At 45.6% G+C, this 18,851-nt stretch overlaps 2 protein-coding genes and 1 long non-coding RNA gene across 5 annotated transcripts; 2 read left to right on the forward strand and 1 right to left on the reverse strand.

The window, feature by feature from the left end:
- Nucleotides 1-1,441: 1,441 nt before the first annotated feature.
- On the reverse strand, nt 1,442-7,685 carry LOC123404691. 3 transcript variants are annotated; one of them, XR_006611895.1, is made up of 3 exons: nt 7,504-7,685; nt 2,394-2,584; nt 1,442-1,693 (listed from the first exon to the last, which is right to left on the reverse strand). It is a non-coding gene; the product is annotated as an uncharacterized LOC123404691 (long non-coding RNA). The 3 variants fall into 3 exon arrangements; XR_006611896.1 differs by lacking the exon at nt 7,504-7,685 and adding an exon at nt 3,411-3,483; XR_006611894.1 differs by lacking the exon at nt 7,504-7,685 and having other exon boundaries at nt 2,394-3,466.
- On the forward strand, nt 3,482-7,497 carry LOC123404690 (receptor kinase-like protein Xa21). Its single transcript, XM_045098628.1, has 2 exons — nt 3,482-6,413; nt 6,497-7,497. The coding sequence occupies exons 1-2, from the start codon at nt 3,482-3,484 to the stop codon at nt 6,877-6,879; spliced, it is 3,315 nt and encodes a 1,104-aa protein (XP_044954563.1). The 3' UTR covers nt 6,880-7,497.
- Nucleotides 7,686-13,207: 5,522 nt separating the features above from the next.
- Nucleotides 13,208-16,980, forward strand: LOC123402797. The gene is made up of 3 exons (XM_045096757.1): nt 13,208-13,439; nt 13,770-15,544; nt 15,629-16,980. The coding sequence occupies exons 2-3, from the start codon at nt 13,789-13,791 to the stop codon at nt 16,651-16,653; spliced, it is 2,781 nt and encodes a 926-aa protein (XP_044952692.1). The 5' UTR covers nt 13,208-13,439; nt 13,770-13,788; the 3' UTR covers nt 16,654-16,980.
- The last annotated feature ends 1,871 nt before the right edge of the window (nt 16,981-18,851 follow it).

The following is an 18,851-nucleotide window of genomic DNA, read 5'->3' on the forward strand; positions in this document are numbered from 1 at the left end:
GAAGGATCGGGTACGGAATGACGATATACGAGAGAGACTTGGGGTAGCACCGATTGAAGAGAAGCTGGTCCAACATCGTCTCAGATGGTTTGGACATATTCAATGGAGGCCATCGGAAGTGCCGGTGCATAGCGGACGGATAAAGCGTGTTGAGAATGTTAAGAGGGGTCGTGGTAGACCAAACTTGACATGGAAGGAGTCCGTTAAGAGAGACCTGAAGGTTTGGAATATCGACAAAGACTTAGCCATGGACAGGGGTGCGTGGAAGTTAGCTATCCACGTTCCAGAGCCATGACTTGATTTCGAGATCTTATGGGTTTCAACTCTAGCCTACCCCAACTTGTTTGGGACTGAAAGGCTTGGTTGTTGTTGTTGTTTTTGTTGCTAGTCGCTAGCCCAAAGAATAGCGTTATAATCTAGTCCAGTCAATGTCAAGTATCAGGTGGTTCAATAAAAATGTGAAGTATCAGGTTGAGTTTAGCGTTATGGTGGATTATGACAATCCCGTTTGCCAATCTTTTCTAAGTGCTTGGGTGACCTGTTTTTGCATACCTTGGTGGCTAATTTTTCACATTTTTTACAAAATAAGAAAAACGCAACACAGTTCGACAACCGCAAACTGAGCTTAGTAGTACATAACTTGTCTGGTTCCACCAAATTAGATTTTCGTTTTCTCTCGATTAATTGAGCATTTTGATACAGTGCATATTTTACCAAATACCGTGCCTTTTATTCATGTATTAAAGATTGTATCAAAGAAAGTGAGACGAGGACAAAGAACCTGAAATTATCTCACTTTTTAGGCACCGGTTTGGGCATATATACATGCTTGGCACCTTGCTCATGCCCTTATGAACAGCGAGATTGATAATAGATCAGCATTCTGCATTCATCGTTACAACTTACTCCCTTTGTCAACTAATATAAAAACGTTTAGGCCCTGTTTGAAACCATAATAGATTATGATAATCTGGATTATGAAGATAGATTATATAATCTGGTTTATAAAAATAATCTAAATGGACATGTTTGGAGGCCAGATTATATAAACTGCAATCCAGGTTTTACATTGCATAATGACCTGTCTGTCCTCTGTTTTTTAAAAGAAAAGGAGGGTGGCGGTGGTAGGAATGTAATTACCTCCAACTTTACAAGGGTAATGGGTCATTAGCAATCCATAATCTGATTTTAGCTAGTGTAGAGTAGATTATGAGTTTTTAATAATCTGTCCATCTAGTTTTTGTAATCTACATCATAATCTGTCCTGTTTGAAGACAAAATAGATTATAAAAACTGGATTATATAATCTGGATGGTTCTAAACAGGGCCTCAGATCACTACTTTGATGATCTAAACGCTTTTATATTAGTTGACAAAGGGAGTACAAGTTATGGTATAGTGCTCCCAGCCTTAGGTCAGGTAAATGTGCAGTAGACCAGCATTAATCGGTACACCAGTATATTATTTTACTATGGCGCAACCGAATATACATATATATGATAATTCCTCAAAACAACAGTGACGAAAATAGTGTAAAAAGAGAAGAATGTCATCGAATATTCATTTCTGAGCCTAGGCTCATCGGCTTTCTGCGGAATGGTAATACCGGGGAAAATGCTGGAATGTATAATCGTTCATCGCGGTCCACAGCTGCATTGGCAGCAAAGACAAGGTGGACAAATGGGCCCGGCTTCTGCAAAAAACACACACAACTTGGTTATAGGTTACTACTCCCTCTGCACCTAAATTACTGTAGTTGAAGAAAACTAGACTAGTTCTCCCCAACTACTATTATTTAGGTATAGAGAAAATACAACTCTACATGTATATCTGGTAATAAAAGGAACCACGTTACCCATCTTCACTATAATGGCCTTAACTTCTAGCAAAGCATAGGACATCCAATCAAATTACTTTGTAATGAATTTTAACTCCATGTTAGTTAATTTTGGCCTCACAGACTTGTATTTGTAATTTTTATATAAAATATGTCTTAGAACATTTTGTTCTACGGTTAGAGGTTTCAAAAAAAAAAAAACTCCATGTTAGTTCTAGAGGCTGGGGGTGTGCCCTCCTTTTCGAATAATAATAATAACAATAATAATAAGGGTTTCTACTATATTAAACCTAAGGTGATCTACTCCTGATGGCTCATCAGAGTGTATCAGGTGAAAATGAGAACATTCCTGGAATCAAACTAATAGTCAGGATATCATGAGATGCAGGGAGATTATTTGTCCTGGTAGTTCCCGCAAAAAGAACAAATAGTAAAAACTAAAAAGTAGACATTGCCTTATTAAAAAAACTCCATTTCTGTGAATAAAACTGGTATCAACCTGCTCTAAAGAAAGCTACAGATTTCACTTAGTAGATTCGCAAGGCAGAGTACATACGTGATGAAGATGCCGCACGGTTCAGGAAAACGAGCAGAATGATCCCAGTTGTAACAACTCGAAGAACCAAGAGGTACCACCAAGCCATTGTGAGGCAAATGAAGGCAGCTGCATTCACTATGGTTGGTTCTTATGCTTCGTCTTCGTCTAAATAAAGGATCTGTACCGGTAATACAGAAAACATGCAACAACTAAACAAGAACTTTCAGTAACTTTGACTGGAAAGACAGTGATGTTTTTTTATAAGACGGCAAAGTAAACAGAGAAAATTTTGTCAAAGGTGAACAAGAATCTTTGACCGGACCATGTTGAATGGGAAATGGTATTCCGATGGCAGCGGCGTGCGTGCGTGCTCCTATTTTTCTGCATCAACTACTTGTTACGCAAAGCAGCACACGACGTTTTACGGAAACTTCTAAGTTTAATATGGTCACATTAGTCACTGTCTACTAACGAAGTTGGACAGGTTCTTCTCCCGAAACTTTCAAAACATCATTGCCCCTAATTTTCTTGTTCAGGGACATTGACAAACCTCACATTAGTTACGGTCTACTAACAAAGTTGGACATGTTCCTCTCCTAGAACTTTCAGAAACGTCTTTGTCCCCAGCTGTCCTATTCAGGGACAGATAAACTTATACGACTTGCAAACCTCGCATTAGTTATGATCTACTAACAATGTTGGATAGGTTTTTCTCGCAGAACTTTCATAAAGTTCATTGCCCGGAAATTGTCCTGTTCAGAGGGTTAGAAACTTATATGACTTATTACTACAAACTAACAAATCTTATAGTCCAAGTTAATATTATTCAATTTTTGACATACATCCAATGTGGACATGTATTGACTAACAAACTGGTACTCTTCCACCGAGGAAACTCCAACCATAGTTCCAGAAGTTTATAAACGGCACGTTGCAAAGTTTCAGTTCTGAACCAAAACTAGACTTGCATGCACCAAGAACAATCAGCTAAAGACTAGTGAATAGTGACCTGACCTCTACAACCCAGCAACATACCTCTATAAAAAGCAAATTATTGCTCTTCCAGAATCAGATCAGCCCAAAATTCACGGTTTCATATCAACCAGATGGGTTGGGCAGTGGTGTTGGCCATCCTCATCTCATCGGTTTTGCATCCCTTGTTGCTGACAACTTTAGCTGATGAATCCGACAACAACCGAGACGCTTTGCTCTGCCTCAAGTCTCGCCTCTCCATCACCACATGGAACACCACCTCACCAGATTTCTGCAGTTGGCGTGGTGTCTCGTGCACAAGGCAGCCACAACTACCAGTAGTGGTGGCCTTGGACTTGGAGGCACAAGGCCTCACCGGCGAAATCCCACCCTGCATGTCCAACCTCACCTCGCTGGTGCGAATCCACTTGCCGAGCAACCAGCTCTCCGGTCATCTCCCACCAGAGATTGGCCGGCTCACTGGACTCCAGTACCTCAACCTCAGCTCCAACGCGCTCAGCGGAGAGATCCCGCAATCACTGTCGTTATGCTCTAGCCTTGAGGTCGTGGCACTGAGAAGCAACTCCATTGAAGGTGTGATCCCGTTGAGCCTCGGTACGCTCCGCAACCTTTCCTCTCTAGACTTGTCCAGCAATGAACTTTCTGGTGAGATTCCACCTCTACTCGGGAGCTCACCGGCTTTGGAGTCTGTCAGTCTCACCAACAACTTTCTCAATGGAGAAATCCCGCTGTTTTTGGCAAATTGTACCTCACTTCGCTACCTTTCTCTACAAAACAACAGTCTTGCTGGGGCCATACCGGCAGCTCTTTTCAACAGCTTAACCATCACAGAAATACATATTTCGATGAACAATCTTTCTGGGTCAATTCCACTTTTCACAAACTTCCCTTCAAAGCTCGACTACCTCGATTTAACAGGGAACAGCCTAACCGGAACTGTGCCGCCCTCAGTAGGAAATCTCACACGGCTTACCGGTCTGTTAATTGCGCAAAACCAGTTGCAGGGAAACATTCCGGATCTATCCAAGCTATCAGACCTGCAATTCCTTGACCTCTCATACAACAATCTATCAGGGATAGTGCCACCATCTATTTACAATTTACCTTTGCTGAGATTCCTTGGGTTGGCCAACAATAATCTTCGAGGAACACTTCCTTCTGATATGGGGAACACTCTTTCTAACATCAATTCATTGATCATGTCTAACAATCATTTTGAGGGTGAGATTCCGGCATCGCTAGCCAATGCCTCCAGCATGGAGTTCCTGTATCTCGGCAACAATTCGCTGAGCGGGGTGGTTCCTTCCTTCGGCTCCATGTCGAATTTGCAGGTTGTAATGCTGCACTCAAATCAGCTAGAAGCTGGAGACTGGACATTCTTGTCATCCTTAGCAAATTGTACAGAGCTGCAAAAGCTGAACTTGGGTGGAAACAAACTAAGCGGTAATTTGCCGGCTGGTTCTGTAGCAACCCTGCCGAAAAGGATGAATGGCTTGACTCTGCAGTCAAACTACATATCTGGCACCATTCCCTTGGAGATTGGGAACCTGTCTGAAATTTCCCTACTTTACCTTGATAACAATCTTTTCACAGGGCCTATACCTTCTACTCTTGGCCAGCTAAGCAATTTGTTTATTCTTGACCTATCCTGGAACAAGTTCTCTGGAGAAATTCCACCTTCCATGGGTAACTTGAATCAGCTGACGGAATTTTATTTACAAGAAAATGAATTAACTGGAAGCATACCCACAAGTTTAGCTGGCTGCAAGAAATTGGTGGCACTAAACCTTTCCAGCAATGGCCTCAATGGGAGCATCAACGGGCCCATGTTTAGCAAGTTGTATCAGCTGAGTTGGTTACTTGACATATCACATAACCAGTTCAGAGACTCCATACCTCCAGAAATTGGTAGCTTGATAAACCTTGGTTCCTTGAACCTTTCGCACAACAAACTCACAGGTAAAATTCCATCCACACTTGGTGCATGTGTCCGGTTGGAATCACTGAACTTAGGCGGGAACCACCTAGAAGGAAGCATTCCACAATCACTGGCAAACCTGAAGGGTGTCAAAGCATTAGATTTCTCCCAAAACAATTTATCCGGTACAATACCAAAATTCCTTGAGACATTCACTTCACTGCAGTACCTAAATATGTCCTTTAACAACTTTGAGGGGCCAGTTCCAATAGGTGGAGTCTTTGACAACACAAGTGGTGTTTCTTTCCAAGGAAATGCACTTCTTTGTTCAAATGCTCAAGTCAATGATTTACCCAGGTGCTCCACCTCGGCATCTCAGAGAAAGCGCAAGTTCATTGTTCCATTGTTGGCAGCTCTGTCAGCTGTTGTTGCATTGGCCTTGATCTTAGGGCTGGTTTTCCTGGTTTTCCATATTTTGAGAAAGAAGAGGGAGAGATCAAGTCAGTCTATTGACCACACATATACAGAGTTTAAAAGGCTAACATACAATGATGTAAGCAAAGCAACGAATGGCTTCTCTCCAACCAATATAGTTGGTTCTGGGCAATTCGGGATAGTGTATAAAGGTCAGTTGGATGGAAAAGACAGCTCGGTTGCTGTTAAAGTATTCAAACTTAATCAGTATGGTGCATTGGATAGCTTTATTGCTGAGTGCAAAGCTTTGCGGAACATCCGGCACCGAAATCTCGTGAGTGTCATAACTGCATGCTCAACTTACGATCTGATGGGGAATGAGTTCAAAGCTCTGGTCTTCCAATATATGGCAAATGGTAGCCTTGAGAATCGACTTCATGCTAAGCTCCAGAACAATGCTGATTTGAGTTTGGGAACAGTGATATGCATAGCAGTAGACATTGCGTCTGCTCTGGAATACCTTCATAACCAATGCACCCCACCAGTGGTTCACTGTGATTTGAAGCCAAGCAATATACTCTTTGACGATGATGATACTTCGTATGTCTGTGATTTTGGGCTAGCAAGGTTAATTCATGGTTATTCATCTGAAGCTCAGAGCAGCTCAACAAGCATAGCTGGACCAGGGGGGACTATTGGATACATCGCTCCTGGTGGGTAACTAAAACTAGCCTGAATTACTATTTTACTTTTGATTATAGTGCTTGTCATAACTTTTTGTTTCCAATCGCTGCAGAGTATGGCATGGGCAGTCAAATCTCAACTGAGGGCGATGTCTATAGTTACGGAATTATACTTTTAGAAATGCTAACAGGGAAAAGACCTACGGATGAAACATTCGGTAATGGCCTTACACTCCAGAAGTACGTAGATGCATCACTTTCAGAAATTGAACGCGTTCTTCGCCCCAGTCTTATGCCAAAAATTGGAGATCAACCTACTATTACCCCCAAAATAGAAGAATACAGGGCAACTACAGTGATGCATATCTGTGCTCTGCAACTCGTTAAACTTGGGTTGTTATGCTCCGTCGAGTCACCAAAAGATCGCCCAAGCATGCATGAAATTTACAGCGAAGTAATTGCTGTAAAAGAAGCATTTTTCTCAATGAACAGTTGAGAGATACACTACACGCCTAGAACAGTTTTGATATACTGCACATAGATTTATGTCGCAAATATTTCCGTTTATTTGGATTGTTTTCTTCATTCTAAAGGCCAGGTACCAAATTGCTGAATCTTTTTATGTAAATTTCACTATGCATTGATGTTAAAGGCCCGAGCTATTCTGTCAATTTGAACTTTTCTTCAGAGATAAAAGGCCGGTAGCTCTGTTTTCCTATTGCTTTCATCAATGCCAAAGCAACTTGGCCTCCCCCGCACAAATGTGTGGGGCGGACAATAATCAATATTTACAGCTGAAATCTCTGCATTGGTGTTGGAAGTTGCTTCTTTTCTAACCAGAAGTCTCTCAATTTGCCTCACTGCTAAATAGCCGAAACACTAGCTAACATTCCTGTATGATGTGTCAAGTTTGGAGCACCCAGTAGGCCAGTACTGGTACTAGTAGTATTGGTGGTGGCTGCAACGAAGCCCAATCTCTAGGGACTGCGACTACAAGTCCGATTAATCCTGGTTAAATCAAGTTTGAAGCAAAAACTGTACAAGATCGATACGGTAATTTTGGTATTTGACACGGAAATAACAGGACTAGAAAAGAAAATAGCAAACCCTAGGTGCTCACTTTGGCCTCAATCGGGAATGGGGCTGCCCTGCACGTCGTGACGATGGCCGTCGGCCGCGCAAGGCGGAAGGTGGCCGCTGGACGTCGACCTTCGCCGGCGTGGTCTTGGCGCTCCGCGGCAGCTTCCTGCTCTTACTTGTTGTCCCGCGGCCTGTTCCCTGACTCGACTTCCTCCTCTAGTACTAGTACTTGAGAGGCGCATAGTTAGAAAGAACAAGACCAATCCCGATTAGACTAGCATGTTGTCATTTTTTTATAAACGAAAACTCTATGAAAATCAAATGTTATAGGCGAGAATCGAACATTCCTGGGCTGGCTGCAAACTCCCGCGCCAAATCAACTGAGCTACGTCACTCTCTGAGAGGCGCATAGTTGCAGACGAGACGACAAACAAGAAAGCTTATTTTGGATTTTGGACTTGCTTTTCCTTTCTTATTTTTCTATTTTTTTTTGAACACAAAAGAATATTCACGTCTGTTCCGTGGTAAACCGAAACGAAGACAAAATATTAATGACTAGATTCATTTTCTTCGAACAAAAATGGGAGTAATTTGATAACACCCGAACGTCAAGTATGAACACATGGCAAATCAAACGTTTACAATGACAAATGTAGTTGGTGCAAGAATTGTAAAATTAGTTAGCAAACATGACAATTTTGTGTAAAGAATTACCATGTGCGTTAATTAAAGTCATCATCCTCAAGTCAACTAAGGTTTATCCATAAGGTTAGGTACTTACCATTTTCGAAAAGAAAACAGAATAATTTCTTGCGGAGGAACAGGAACAAGAACGGCTTTATTTTTTAAAGGAGTAGTACTCACGAAAGATAACTTGCTCAGGGCATGTAACTGTAGATGTTATTTTTGTATCAACAATGAATCTATCAAATATCTCTTTCTCGAAGGTTCATTGGCTAGACTTTTATGACGTACTATTCATATAGCTTTCAATATAACCCTTCATTGATTATGAACACGTTATTTGGGACGTGGCTTAATGGAGTGGAAGTTAACAAAGCTAAACATATTTGGATAGGAGTATGTGCAATGCTATGGGCTATATAGAAGAGTAGGAATGATATGATTTTTAATAGGAAAAACTTTACTAATTTGTTGCAAGTCATAGATAGAGCAATTACTTTAATTCGTATGTGGTCGTTACTCATGTCTGCGGAGTCTATTGAGCGTTTGGTTGCTGGGTGCAACAGGTGAGAAACGGCAGCGCAGGCTATCTTCAACCGACATGGATGACGACAAACTAAGGGCTAGGTGTATACTCATCGTAGTAGTCTGTGTTGATATGGCCAAATGTGGCATGTAATTTCCGTTTTATTTCGAGCCTTCGTGCTCTAGCTGAATCTTGCACTTTGTTTGAACTCACGTGCTTAAATAAAATGGCTGCATGGCCGGCGGCTATTTTCCTTTTCAAAAAAATAAAAATAAATTTGGTTGCCTACGTGAGTTGTTGTGTGAGGCCTAATCCAGCGCGCAACAGTGAACAGTTTGTGGCCGGCACTGACGCTAATATCAGCCTCCGTGTACCCGTCCATGAGAAGGCCGGTGAAGCTCCTGCGAAAGGAGTCAGCTCGCCCCATTGACTCGCTGCATATGCGTTGCGATTCTGGCGTCCTACCTCAGCCTCAGCCTCAGCCTCCGTGTTTTCTCCTTTCGAGGAATCGATGCCCGCTGGTCACCACGAGTGGACGTCTCCTGATCAAAGTCAACCCACAAGTTAAGCTAAGCTAATCCAAGCTAGGTAGTAGCACTAAAAGGAAAAGGTTGCCCCATGCTTGCACGCTAATGGCCTGCAGCACAGCACAACACGATTTTTTGAGATGAAAACTGTAGGGGGAGCAGCACGTACAATCCGTGTACTGATAGGCTCTGGCTGTAGTAACACGAGCATGGCAGAGCGTGCCAGCCATGTTAGAGCATCTCTAACGATCCCGCAAAAGTAGTCAAACTCTTAAACTTTTTAGGTTTTATAATTTTTAATCTAAAAAAGTGTTCAGAACAAAAAACGTAAAAATGGTTCAATCCGTAAAATTTTTCATGGGCATGAAAAAGTAATATACGAAATCCTTATATTTGAAGATTGGAAGGCCGAACCGAGGGGACCCCGTATACCGGTCAAACCTCGTCGGAGCAAACACGACGCCGTGGAGTTTATCGGAATCCGTCCTAAACTCGTCAGAATTCATCACCGGACACCGAAAAAGGCTGCTAGACGCTGCAATCGATCGCGGCCAGTTCGAATTGGACGAGCTCGACCTTCTTTCATCTCATCTACAAATTACTAATTTAGTGTGTACTTGTCTATCCTTCTGTGAGGGGATGACGGAATATATATGGAGTTTGGGTGTAACTGACCGAAGATGAATGCAAGGGCTTTCTTCAACCTGATAGAATAGCGATCCAACAGCAGAATTGGTGATTGAGTTGTTTCTCTTCTTACTGCCTAATTATTTTTGAGCATCCTTTAAGTAACACTTAAATTTTCAAGTGATAAAGCGTTTTTTATTGAAAAAATAATTTTGAACGTGTTGCTCCAACTTGTATTCTTTATACTTTATACGGCTTTCTTGATGTTGCTTACTTAAACATAATAAAAAATGCCAGGTAACCATTTTTTGCAAATGACAGTCAAGATACGGATTGTTCCTCTCGATGCGGATTGTTCCTCTTCCTCCTTGCAACAACGTGAATTCCTCCTGCCATAGCCCAATCACCCGGCCGGTCTCAACATCAGAACGCTGCAGCGTACTCTTTCCCCTGAAATCTACCGATCCAAATTCGTTTTATCAGCAACTAATGATAAACAGAATATGCATTTTTTAAAGGTAAACGTTCAAAGTTTCGGAATTGTTGTTTGTATGCCAATCCATCGGCTAGGGGCACGGAGACCGATAAAAAGATGAGATCGAGGTCTTCCCAAGCAAAGACTACTAGTAGCATCTTTGCCCCCCAACTGCAGCAAACTCGATCGCAGCGCACGCGTTCCTCGATCGCGTACACATGCGACGACATGCCGCTCGGTGCTACTCGCCTACAATTTCATGCGTGTGTGTCATGTCGCCAGATCCACGAATGCCGGTTAATTAAGCTCCAAGCCAGGCCGCGCTTTTGCATGCATGCCCCGCCCCTTTCCTTCGTCCATTCGCATTATGTATGTACTTGGAGAAAAGTTTAGCAAGTCAGATGACTGCGCTGGCACACCGTATTGTACTTACTGCCATGGTTTAGCGAGGGCACACGCTACTGTACTTGTTTGACATTTTGACGAATTATTAAAAATGTTGGATTGATATATTATTACTAGACTCAATTAATTTAGAATGCCGCTAGAGGAAGTACTCTATAGGTGCTAGCTAATGTGCTTTGTCACAATGGAGTACATTTTTTTTGCGGGGTTTGTCACAGTGCTAATTACCACTACATTTGTCCTGGTTTACTATTTCCCTCGTATTTTGAATTATATTTTTACCATGACTTTAATTAGTAAAATAGGTAATCAAAATAATATCACTGAAAACTACCTTCCAAATACGAATCCAACAATATAATTTTTGGAGCATGCATTAATATTTTGCTAGTCAAATATATCACTTAATTTTTTGGAGCATGCATAAATATTTTCCTAGTCAAATATATCACTTAATTTTTTGGAGCATGCATAAATATTTTCCTAGTCAAATATTTTGCCTCCATGGCTCCATCACTTAAGCCATCCATTGTTCACTTTCATGTTTGTGTACACTGGTGGTATCCACAGTGAGGAGCATCGACAATAGCTTGAGATGGTGTTTGGATACGTTTGAGTCCCATGACTAAAAGTAATGAGACTAAAACTTGCTAGCCTCACCCATGCTTGGATCCAAGTACTAAAGAGACTAAAATCAAGTTAATGAGCATTTATTATCCTCCAAACCCTCCAATCCAGAACTTGCATGAGGAGTTAAATGAGGAGAGAGAGGACTAATGCACATTTTAGTAGGGGTACCCCTGACTAAAAGATTTTAGCCTCAAGACTAGTTTTAGCCTCTCTTTAGTCAGGGGTGCTTGGAACTTTAGCTTCTCAAAGAGACTAGTTTTAGTCAGACTAGTTTTAGTCTCTTGGATCCAAGCACCCTCTGAGATGATTTGTACATCACCGGGCTCACGGTCCATGTCTCTAGTAGAGGGGGAGTGATAGGGGCAAGGGTAGAGAAACAAACTTATTGACTACGGTAACATGGCGGCGGCGTCCACTCCATCAAGGCCGTTGGCTAGTTTTTGCCACCAGGAGACCCATTGCCGCCTCTACTCGTGCCACTGTCTTTGCCTATTCTAGGGGGCATTGATCTCTTCGATGCCCCTTGATATGTCGGGTAGAACAATGTGTTGAAGGCTAATCGAGAGGGATTTATGCGCACTGAGCTTAGGAGGAAGTAGACCTAGACAAGGATGGCCCGGCCCGACAGGCCGGACCCGAAGCCCGATGTCCGGGCCGGACTCGACACCTTCCAGCCCGAAGCCTGGTGAAAAATGATTTTAAGGATTTTATATAAATACATGGATAGTATAATATAGTATAACTAATCCTCAAAAAATGTTACATTGCTATTTTAAAACACAGAAACCATGCGTTTTTTGGCGTTGTAGGCCAGCCCGGGCCCAAGTTTGGGATTTTGAGGTTGGGCTTTTTAAAATCTAGCCTGAAACTCGGCCCGCCCCGAAGATGCCCAAGTCTAGGACGAAGGATGCATACATGGAAATGTAGGGGAGGTTGTCTGGATGCGCAGTGATGGCTCATGTATGACCTCATTTGTCACATCATCGATGCGTTAGAATAAAGTGGTGGTGCAAAAGAATCTCTCCGTTCGAAGATCAAGGCGGTGATATGGAAGATCGCTGGAGATGGAACCTCAGGGAGGTCGGATCGAAGATGGATGTAGGTGAAAAATCAAGGTTATTGGGTTACTTCGGCAACTGTACAAAGAGAAGGGAAAATATGGTTTAGGGCATGTGCGCCCGAGCGCCTCTTATCTAGCCATCCATTCTCTGCATCGCGGTTCATGCAAATATGTTTTTTTTGTTTTTCTCACATAAAACATGTTTTGAACTTCAAAATTTCCAGCCTAACATAGATTTCTAACTAGAATGTGGGTAAAATTTTCAGATTTTTTGGTCCAACACAAATATACAAAATGAGATTTTTAGATTAAAATGAAGTTTGTGAGATTAAAATGAAGTTTGTGAGAGTATGGCCACGTCACGTCAGGTCAAAACTAGTAAAGCCACCGTCACAAACAAAATCTATCCAACATGGTAAGTTTGTGAGAGAAAATTGGAAAAATTAATTCAGATGCAAAATTTAAGGGACGAAAAGCACACTAGTCTCATTTTGTCACAATCTCCATATACCTTTTTTGAGTAAATCATCTCCTTACTTGGGGAAGTTTTCACTTGCCATGGTGCACGTGCTTGGAATGACAAGGTAACTTAAGCATGCATGCATGCTTTTGCTATCCATGTGAGGTGAACGATCGATAGGGAGCGGCGCCGTTTGTGCGTGCCGTCATGAAGCTCCGGCTAGCCCGCTTCCGTCACACTCATCCTCGTGATGCATGCCCGATTGCTTGCTACTATCTGATTTGCGCATCGATCGCCATTGCTTATAAAAGGGGGAGCACACACGATGCATCACAGCCTAGCTTATTAGAGATCCTCAAGCTAGCCATCCGATCCACCCAGAGAATGATCACAAACTAGAGTAGACTAGCTCGATCGTGTATCTTGCCATCTTTTACCCTTCCTGTATCTTTGTTTCTTCCTTTTGCCTTTAGCTTCAGTAACTGCTAGCTGTTGATTCTGCTCCAGCAAACAACATTCCTGATTCTGATCCATGTGAAGATCGGGCTAGCGTTCGTGCTGGGCAATTGGTCTGTATCTAAGGTAATCTCGTGTAACTCACAAGCGAGTCCATCCTTTTAGTCCGTTGCCTTATTATTATTATTTTTGGAGAAAAACTTGCTTGTTCTTGTCTGAAGTGTCTGAACCCGCGTTCGCTTTGCTGAACTCCTACTGCACCGATTAAATCAGATGCCATTGCTGACTAGTCAAGAAATTCATCGTAGTACGTAGCTTGCATGCTGTTTAAAGTAGCTGCAGAGACTTTCGTATTTGCATGCTAGCTAAGCAACTCGGCAGCATAATTAAGCGAAGCTAGTAGCAGTAGGTGCAGTCTTGGTCTCACAGGTAACAGGTTATTTTTCAAATCGGCAGGTTCCCGCCATCGATCACCATGGGCATCACCCGCGCGCACATCGTCAAGAATGACTCCCTGGAGGACAGGCTGGGCGACTACGTCGGCGGCAAGCCGAGGCGCGCGTCGTTGGGGGCGGCGGCGAAGCACTCGTCGCGCCTCGTGGCGGCGCTCACCTGCCTCCAGCTCGCCTTCGCCATCTACGCCACCTTCCTGCTCTACTACATGAGCCCCGCCGTGGACCTCCGCGCCAAGCCCGACTTCGCCTGGGCCACCCGCATCGCGCAGCGCTGGAAGCAGAGCATCATGCCGGGGGCGCCCGGCGGCGGCGGCGACCCGCTGTCGCCGCAGGAGGTGTGCGAGCACGAGAGCATCGAGTTCGAGCAGAAGAAGTCCACCGACGCCCTCATGATCCGCCTCAAGCGCGAGCTCTACGACGAGGTGCTCGCCTTCCAGCGCCGCTCCTTCGCCGCCGAGACGCTCCCCGAGCTCCTCCGCATGCGCTCCCGCTGGCCGTCCCCGCCGTCCGACGAGGTGAGCCGGCCGCGGGTCACGGTCATCCTCAACCACTTCAAGCGCCGCACGCTGTGCGCGCAGCTGGACACGCTGCGGCGCCAGACGCTGCCGTTCCACCGCGCCTGGGTGCTCGCCTTCGGGAGCCCCAACGAGGCCTCGCTCCGCCGCATCGTCGAGAGCTACAACGACTCCCGCGTCAGCTTCGTCGCCTCCGGCTACGACTTCAAGTACTACGGCCGCTTCCAGATGGCGCTGCAGGCCGAGTCCGACTTCGTCTACGTGCTCGACGACGACATGATCCCCGGCACCCGTATGCTCGAGATACTCTGCCACGTCGCCGGCACCGACAAGTACCGCAACTCCGTGCTCGGCAGCATCGGCCGCATCCTCCCGTTCCGGGGCAAGGACTTCACCTTCCCGAGCTACCGCAAGTTCCGGTCGCGGGAGGCCGGCCTCTACCTCCCCGACCCGGCCTACGACATCACCGTCGACCGGATCGTGCAGGTGGACTTCCTCTCCAGCTCCTGGTTCCTGGCCACGGAGCTCGTCAAGACGCTCTTCATCGAGACGCCCTTCACCTTCATGACCGGCGAGGACCTGCACCTCAGCTACCAGCTGCAGAAGTACATGGGCGCCGGCTCTTTCGTGCTCCCCGTCGACCCCAGCGACAAGGAGACGTGGGGCGACAGCGAGCACCGCCTGGCCTACGTCTCTGAGACGACGGTCATCTTCAAGGACATCGTGACTGTGCGCGATGAGCAGTGGTGGCGCGCGCTCACCTCCGGCTACGTCACCCAGTGGGCGGCCATGAACCCGCAGAAGGTGGACGCGCTCTTCTACGCGCACTCCCTCGGCGAGGTCAGGGCGCTGGCGCCGCTGCTCGAGAAGTTCCGCACAACCTCCGGCCGGAAGGCGTACCTCGTCGTGTCTGGCGGCGGCCACTGCCCCTGCGAGGAGGCCGCGGCCGTGCTCAAGTGGCCCAAGGTGGTGTGCAAGGAGCGACGGTTCAAGGTGTTCGACCTGGCCCTCGGCGCGCTCTCCGGCCCGTCTCGGTCCGAGGTGCCCGTGCTGCAGGCCGTGTACTCCAGCATGCGTGGCCTAGTCCGGATGCACAACCCCAGCGTGCTCGTCGCCGTGGCCGATGTCGACGGCAAGGTCAAGGACGCCCTCCGCATGGCCGCCGAAGCCGCCATCAACCAAACCGCCCTCGTCCTCCTCCCCAGAAAGACCATCCCCAAGGTGCTCTGGATGGCCACCCTCCGCCCCGCCTCACTGCCAAGTAAGTAACACATTAACCGATCGATCGTAGATCGTACCAATCGATCATCTTCTACAACCATTTCACGGAACACTTGCGTTGCAGACTGGAACAAGATGAGGATCTCGGTGAACATCATCACGCAGACGCGCGCGGGGTCCCTGGGGCGGCTGCTGAGCTCGCTGAAGAACGCCTACTACCTGGGCGACGAGGTGCCCATCAGCTTCAACATGGACAGCAAGGTGGACGCGGCGACACTCAACACGGTGAACACATTCGTCTGGCCGCACGGCGGGAAGACGCTGCGCCGCCGCATCATCCAGGGCGGGCTCATCCGCGCCGTGAGCGAGAGCTGGTACCCGGCCTCCGACGACGACTACGGCCTCCTGCTCGAGGACGACATCGAGGTGTCCCCCTACTACTACCTCTGGGTCAAGTACGCGCTGCTCGCCTACCGCTACGACCCCACCGTGTCCCTCCCGGAGCTCTCCTCCATCTCGCTCTACACGCCCCGGCTCGTCGAGGTGACCAAGGAGCGGCCGCGGTGGAACGCCACGGCCTTCTTCGGCGCCACCAAGCACGGCGCCAACACGCCCTACCTCCACCAGCTCCCCTGCAGCTGGGGCGCCGTCTTCTTCCCCAAGCACTGGCGCGAGTTCTACGCCTACATGGCGGCGCGCTTCACCGAGGACGCCAAGACGAACCCCGTGCAGATCCCGAGGTCGCGCACCAACGGCTGGCAGGCGTCGTGGAAGAAGTTCCTCATCGACATGATGTACCTGCGCGGCTACGTCAGCCTCTACCCCAACTTCCCCAACCAGACCAGCTTCTCCACCAACCACATGGAGCCCGGGGCGCACATCAGCGCCAAGGACAACAAGCTCAAGCACAACAAGGGCGACTTCGAGGTGCCGCTCGTCGCCGACGACTTCGCGCCGCTGCTGCCGTCCGGCAAGATGCCGCCGGCGTCCAAGCTGCCCGTGCTCAACCTCTTCAACCAGCCAGTGTCCATCAAGGGGCTCAAGGCCGCCGGGGCCAAGCTCCGGCAGGACGTCCTCAGCTGCGTCGCCACCCAGCTCGTCTCCGTCGACCACGTCACCGGCTTACCCAAGAACTGCACCGCCTTCTGAGTTCTGCGATCAGCTTCCTCTGACCCCATCAGGTTGCATAAACTACGGCCGGCCGGCATCCTGCGCATTCGCATGCATCCTCATCAGTCTCTCCAAATTTATTTTCCGTTGGTCCATCGACAGACCGTCTACATGTTTGTATCGATTCTTTGCTAATTCACTGCGCTCTACAATGTAATGCTTTGGTGCTCGGCCGGCTCTACTTCTTCCTTCGAATCCGCCGCTAGCTGTGAATTTTGCCACGTATTTTGTTCTTCGTCCTTAATTTTGGGACTGAAACTGAAATTGTGGGTGCTCTACAAATTTAAGATGCAGCCAAAAGTGTCATGTAGGGTGTCATGAAGGCCAAGGCATTTTTTTCTTTCAATTTGGCACTTTTCCAGTTAGAGATGATTCTCAGGTTCGATTTCGGAAAGATACCTGGCTAGGCACCACCACACTTATGACCCAGTACCCTAGCTTGTACAGAATTGTCACACACTCTGATATTTTATTAGAGATGATTCTCAGGTTCGATTTCAGAAATGTAGTATAAGTTTATCACAATCAAACAAGTTTTGGGACAAGAAAACCCTGATATTTTATTTCGTAGGGATCTCCTTGCCCCTCGTTGGTATGAATTACTCTCTCGTCTAGAGGACATTCAACTAACAGGCGAGCTAGACAAGTTTTGATGAAAGCTGCATCAGAATGATAGTTTCTCAATGAAGTCATTATACTATGCAATGCTTCATAGCGATGTTCCCGTTGATAACGAGAAATTATGGAAGTTAAAAGTTCCTCTAAAAGTAAAGATATTTCTCTGGTTTTTAAATACAGGGGTCATCTTAATTAAAGATAACCTGACACGACGTAACTGATAAAGTAGTAAGACATGTGCCTTTTATCAACATGATGAGTTTATTAAACACTTATTTTTTTAGTGTAAGTTCGTTCCGGCAGTATGGACCATTGTTCAAGTAGCTTCAAATCTATACCTTACATGGCCCCTCACATACTGCACGTAATATCTTTGGCAATTGGTTGCGGGGTATTGATAAACATTTTTCTGCACATATTCTTGTGACGCGGCTGTCTTATGTTGGGCATTGTGGCTTACCAGAAAGGATGCGGTTTTTAATAATAAATGTGTTTCTTATCCTGTATAGGTTATAATAAATGTGTTTCTTATCATATATAGGTTATTTATGCATGTACGTGATGGCTTCGTATGATGACGTCTACATGACTGAAGTGTACGGCCACAAAGGTTTTCTTCCTCCATGGACGGCGGTCTAATCTTCGGATAAGATCGGCCGCAAAACAATGTTTATTTTTTGATTATTTGGACTTGTTGGCTGTGTACATCATGTTATGCAGAGGCCGGGCATTTCTTCAATGGTTGTATCACATTGATAAATAAATTAAGTGAAATGTCCTTTATCGAAAACACCTTTCGGTTTTGCTATCTTGTAACTGTTAGTTTTTTATGCTTGCGAGTAGTTTTTTATTTTTGAAAAGAAGGATTATCTCTGACCTCTGTGTCGTGATGATGCATGCAAGCATTTTATTTAAACGAATAAGTTTAAACAAAGTGTAAGGTTCAGCTGGAGCTCCAAGGCCCGAAATAAAACGAAAATACATGCCACATTTGACGAAATCAAGATAGACTACGATGATTAAACACCTAGCCTGTTAGCTTGCCGCCATCCACATCAATTGAAGATAGTTTGTGCTGCCTTTTTTACCGGTTGCACTGCTTGGTTCAATCTTTCCTTATTTAGAAATTCCTCCTCATTTTACTAGCAATTGTGACTACGATTTCAGGGTTCCGTGTTTGTTTTGATTTGGTTTGACCGTCCAAGTGATTGGAGTGTTGTTTTTAGTGTGCCTGCCTTTTTCCTCCTCCGTATGTGTGACGATTTTTTTTTTCATGTGTGTGTACATCGTCCATGTGATTCTTGGGTTTTCTGATTGTGTCGCTCTTTTTTTTCTCAGTTTTTGCTAAATGTCACACATCTGATTTCTCTTTCCCAGTCAAATCTCTAATTGTCCATTGTGCTGCTTTGCGATTTGTGACTCGTCCGTAGGAATGAATAGGTGGTTAACTGATGCGTACGTGTTGTTTTTTCAGTCGATTTTCCAGGGCTGTTTTCTTCTGCAGCTGGGTCGGCCTGTTGCCCTCTGACGCATGAATATTCTGTTTTTCAGCTTCTTTT

Source organism: Hordeum vulgare, chromosome 6H (genome assembly GCF_904849725.1).
Source record: "Hordeum vulgare subsp. vulgare chromosome 6H, MorexV3_pseudomolecules_assembly, whole genome shotgun sequence".
Taxonomy (NCBI): domain Eukaryota; kingdom Viridiplantae; phylum Streptophyta; class Magnoliopsida; order Poales; family Poaceae; genus Hordeum; species Hordeum vulgare.

Bases quoted from the DNA above. Each gene is read 5' to 3' on its own strand.
- LOC123404690 (XM_045098628.1), top strand. From the start codon at position 3,482: ATGGGTTGGGCAGTGGTGTTGGCCATCCTCATCTCATCGGTTTTGCAT. The intron at 6,414-6,496 runs GTGGGTAACTAA...CAATCGCTGCAG, and splicing joins TATTGGATACATCGCTCCTG to AGTATGGCATGGGCAGTCAA.
- LOC123402797 (XM_045096757.1), top strand. From the start codon at position 13,789: ATGGGCATCACCCGCGCGCACATCGTCAAGAATGACTCCCTGGAGGAC. The intron at 15,545-15,628 runs GTAAGTAACACA...CTTGCGTTGCAG, and splicing joins CCGCCCCGCCTCACTGCCAA to ACTGGAACAAGATGAGGATC.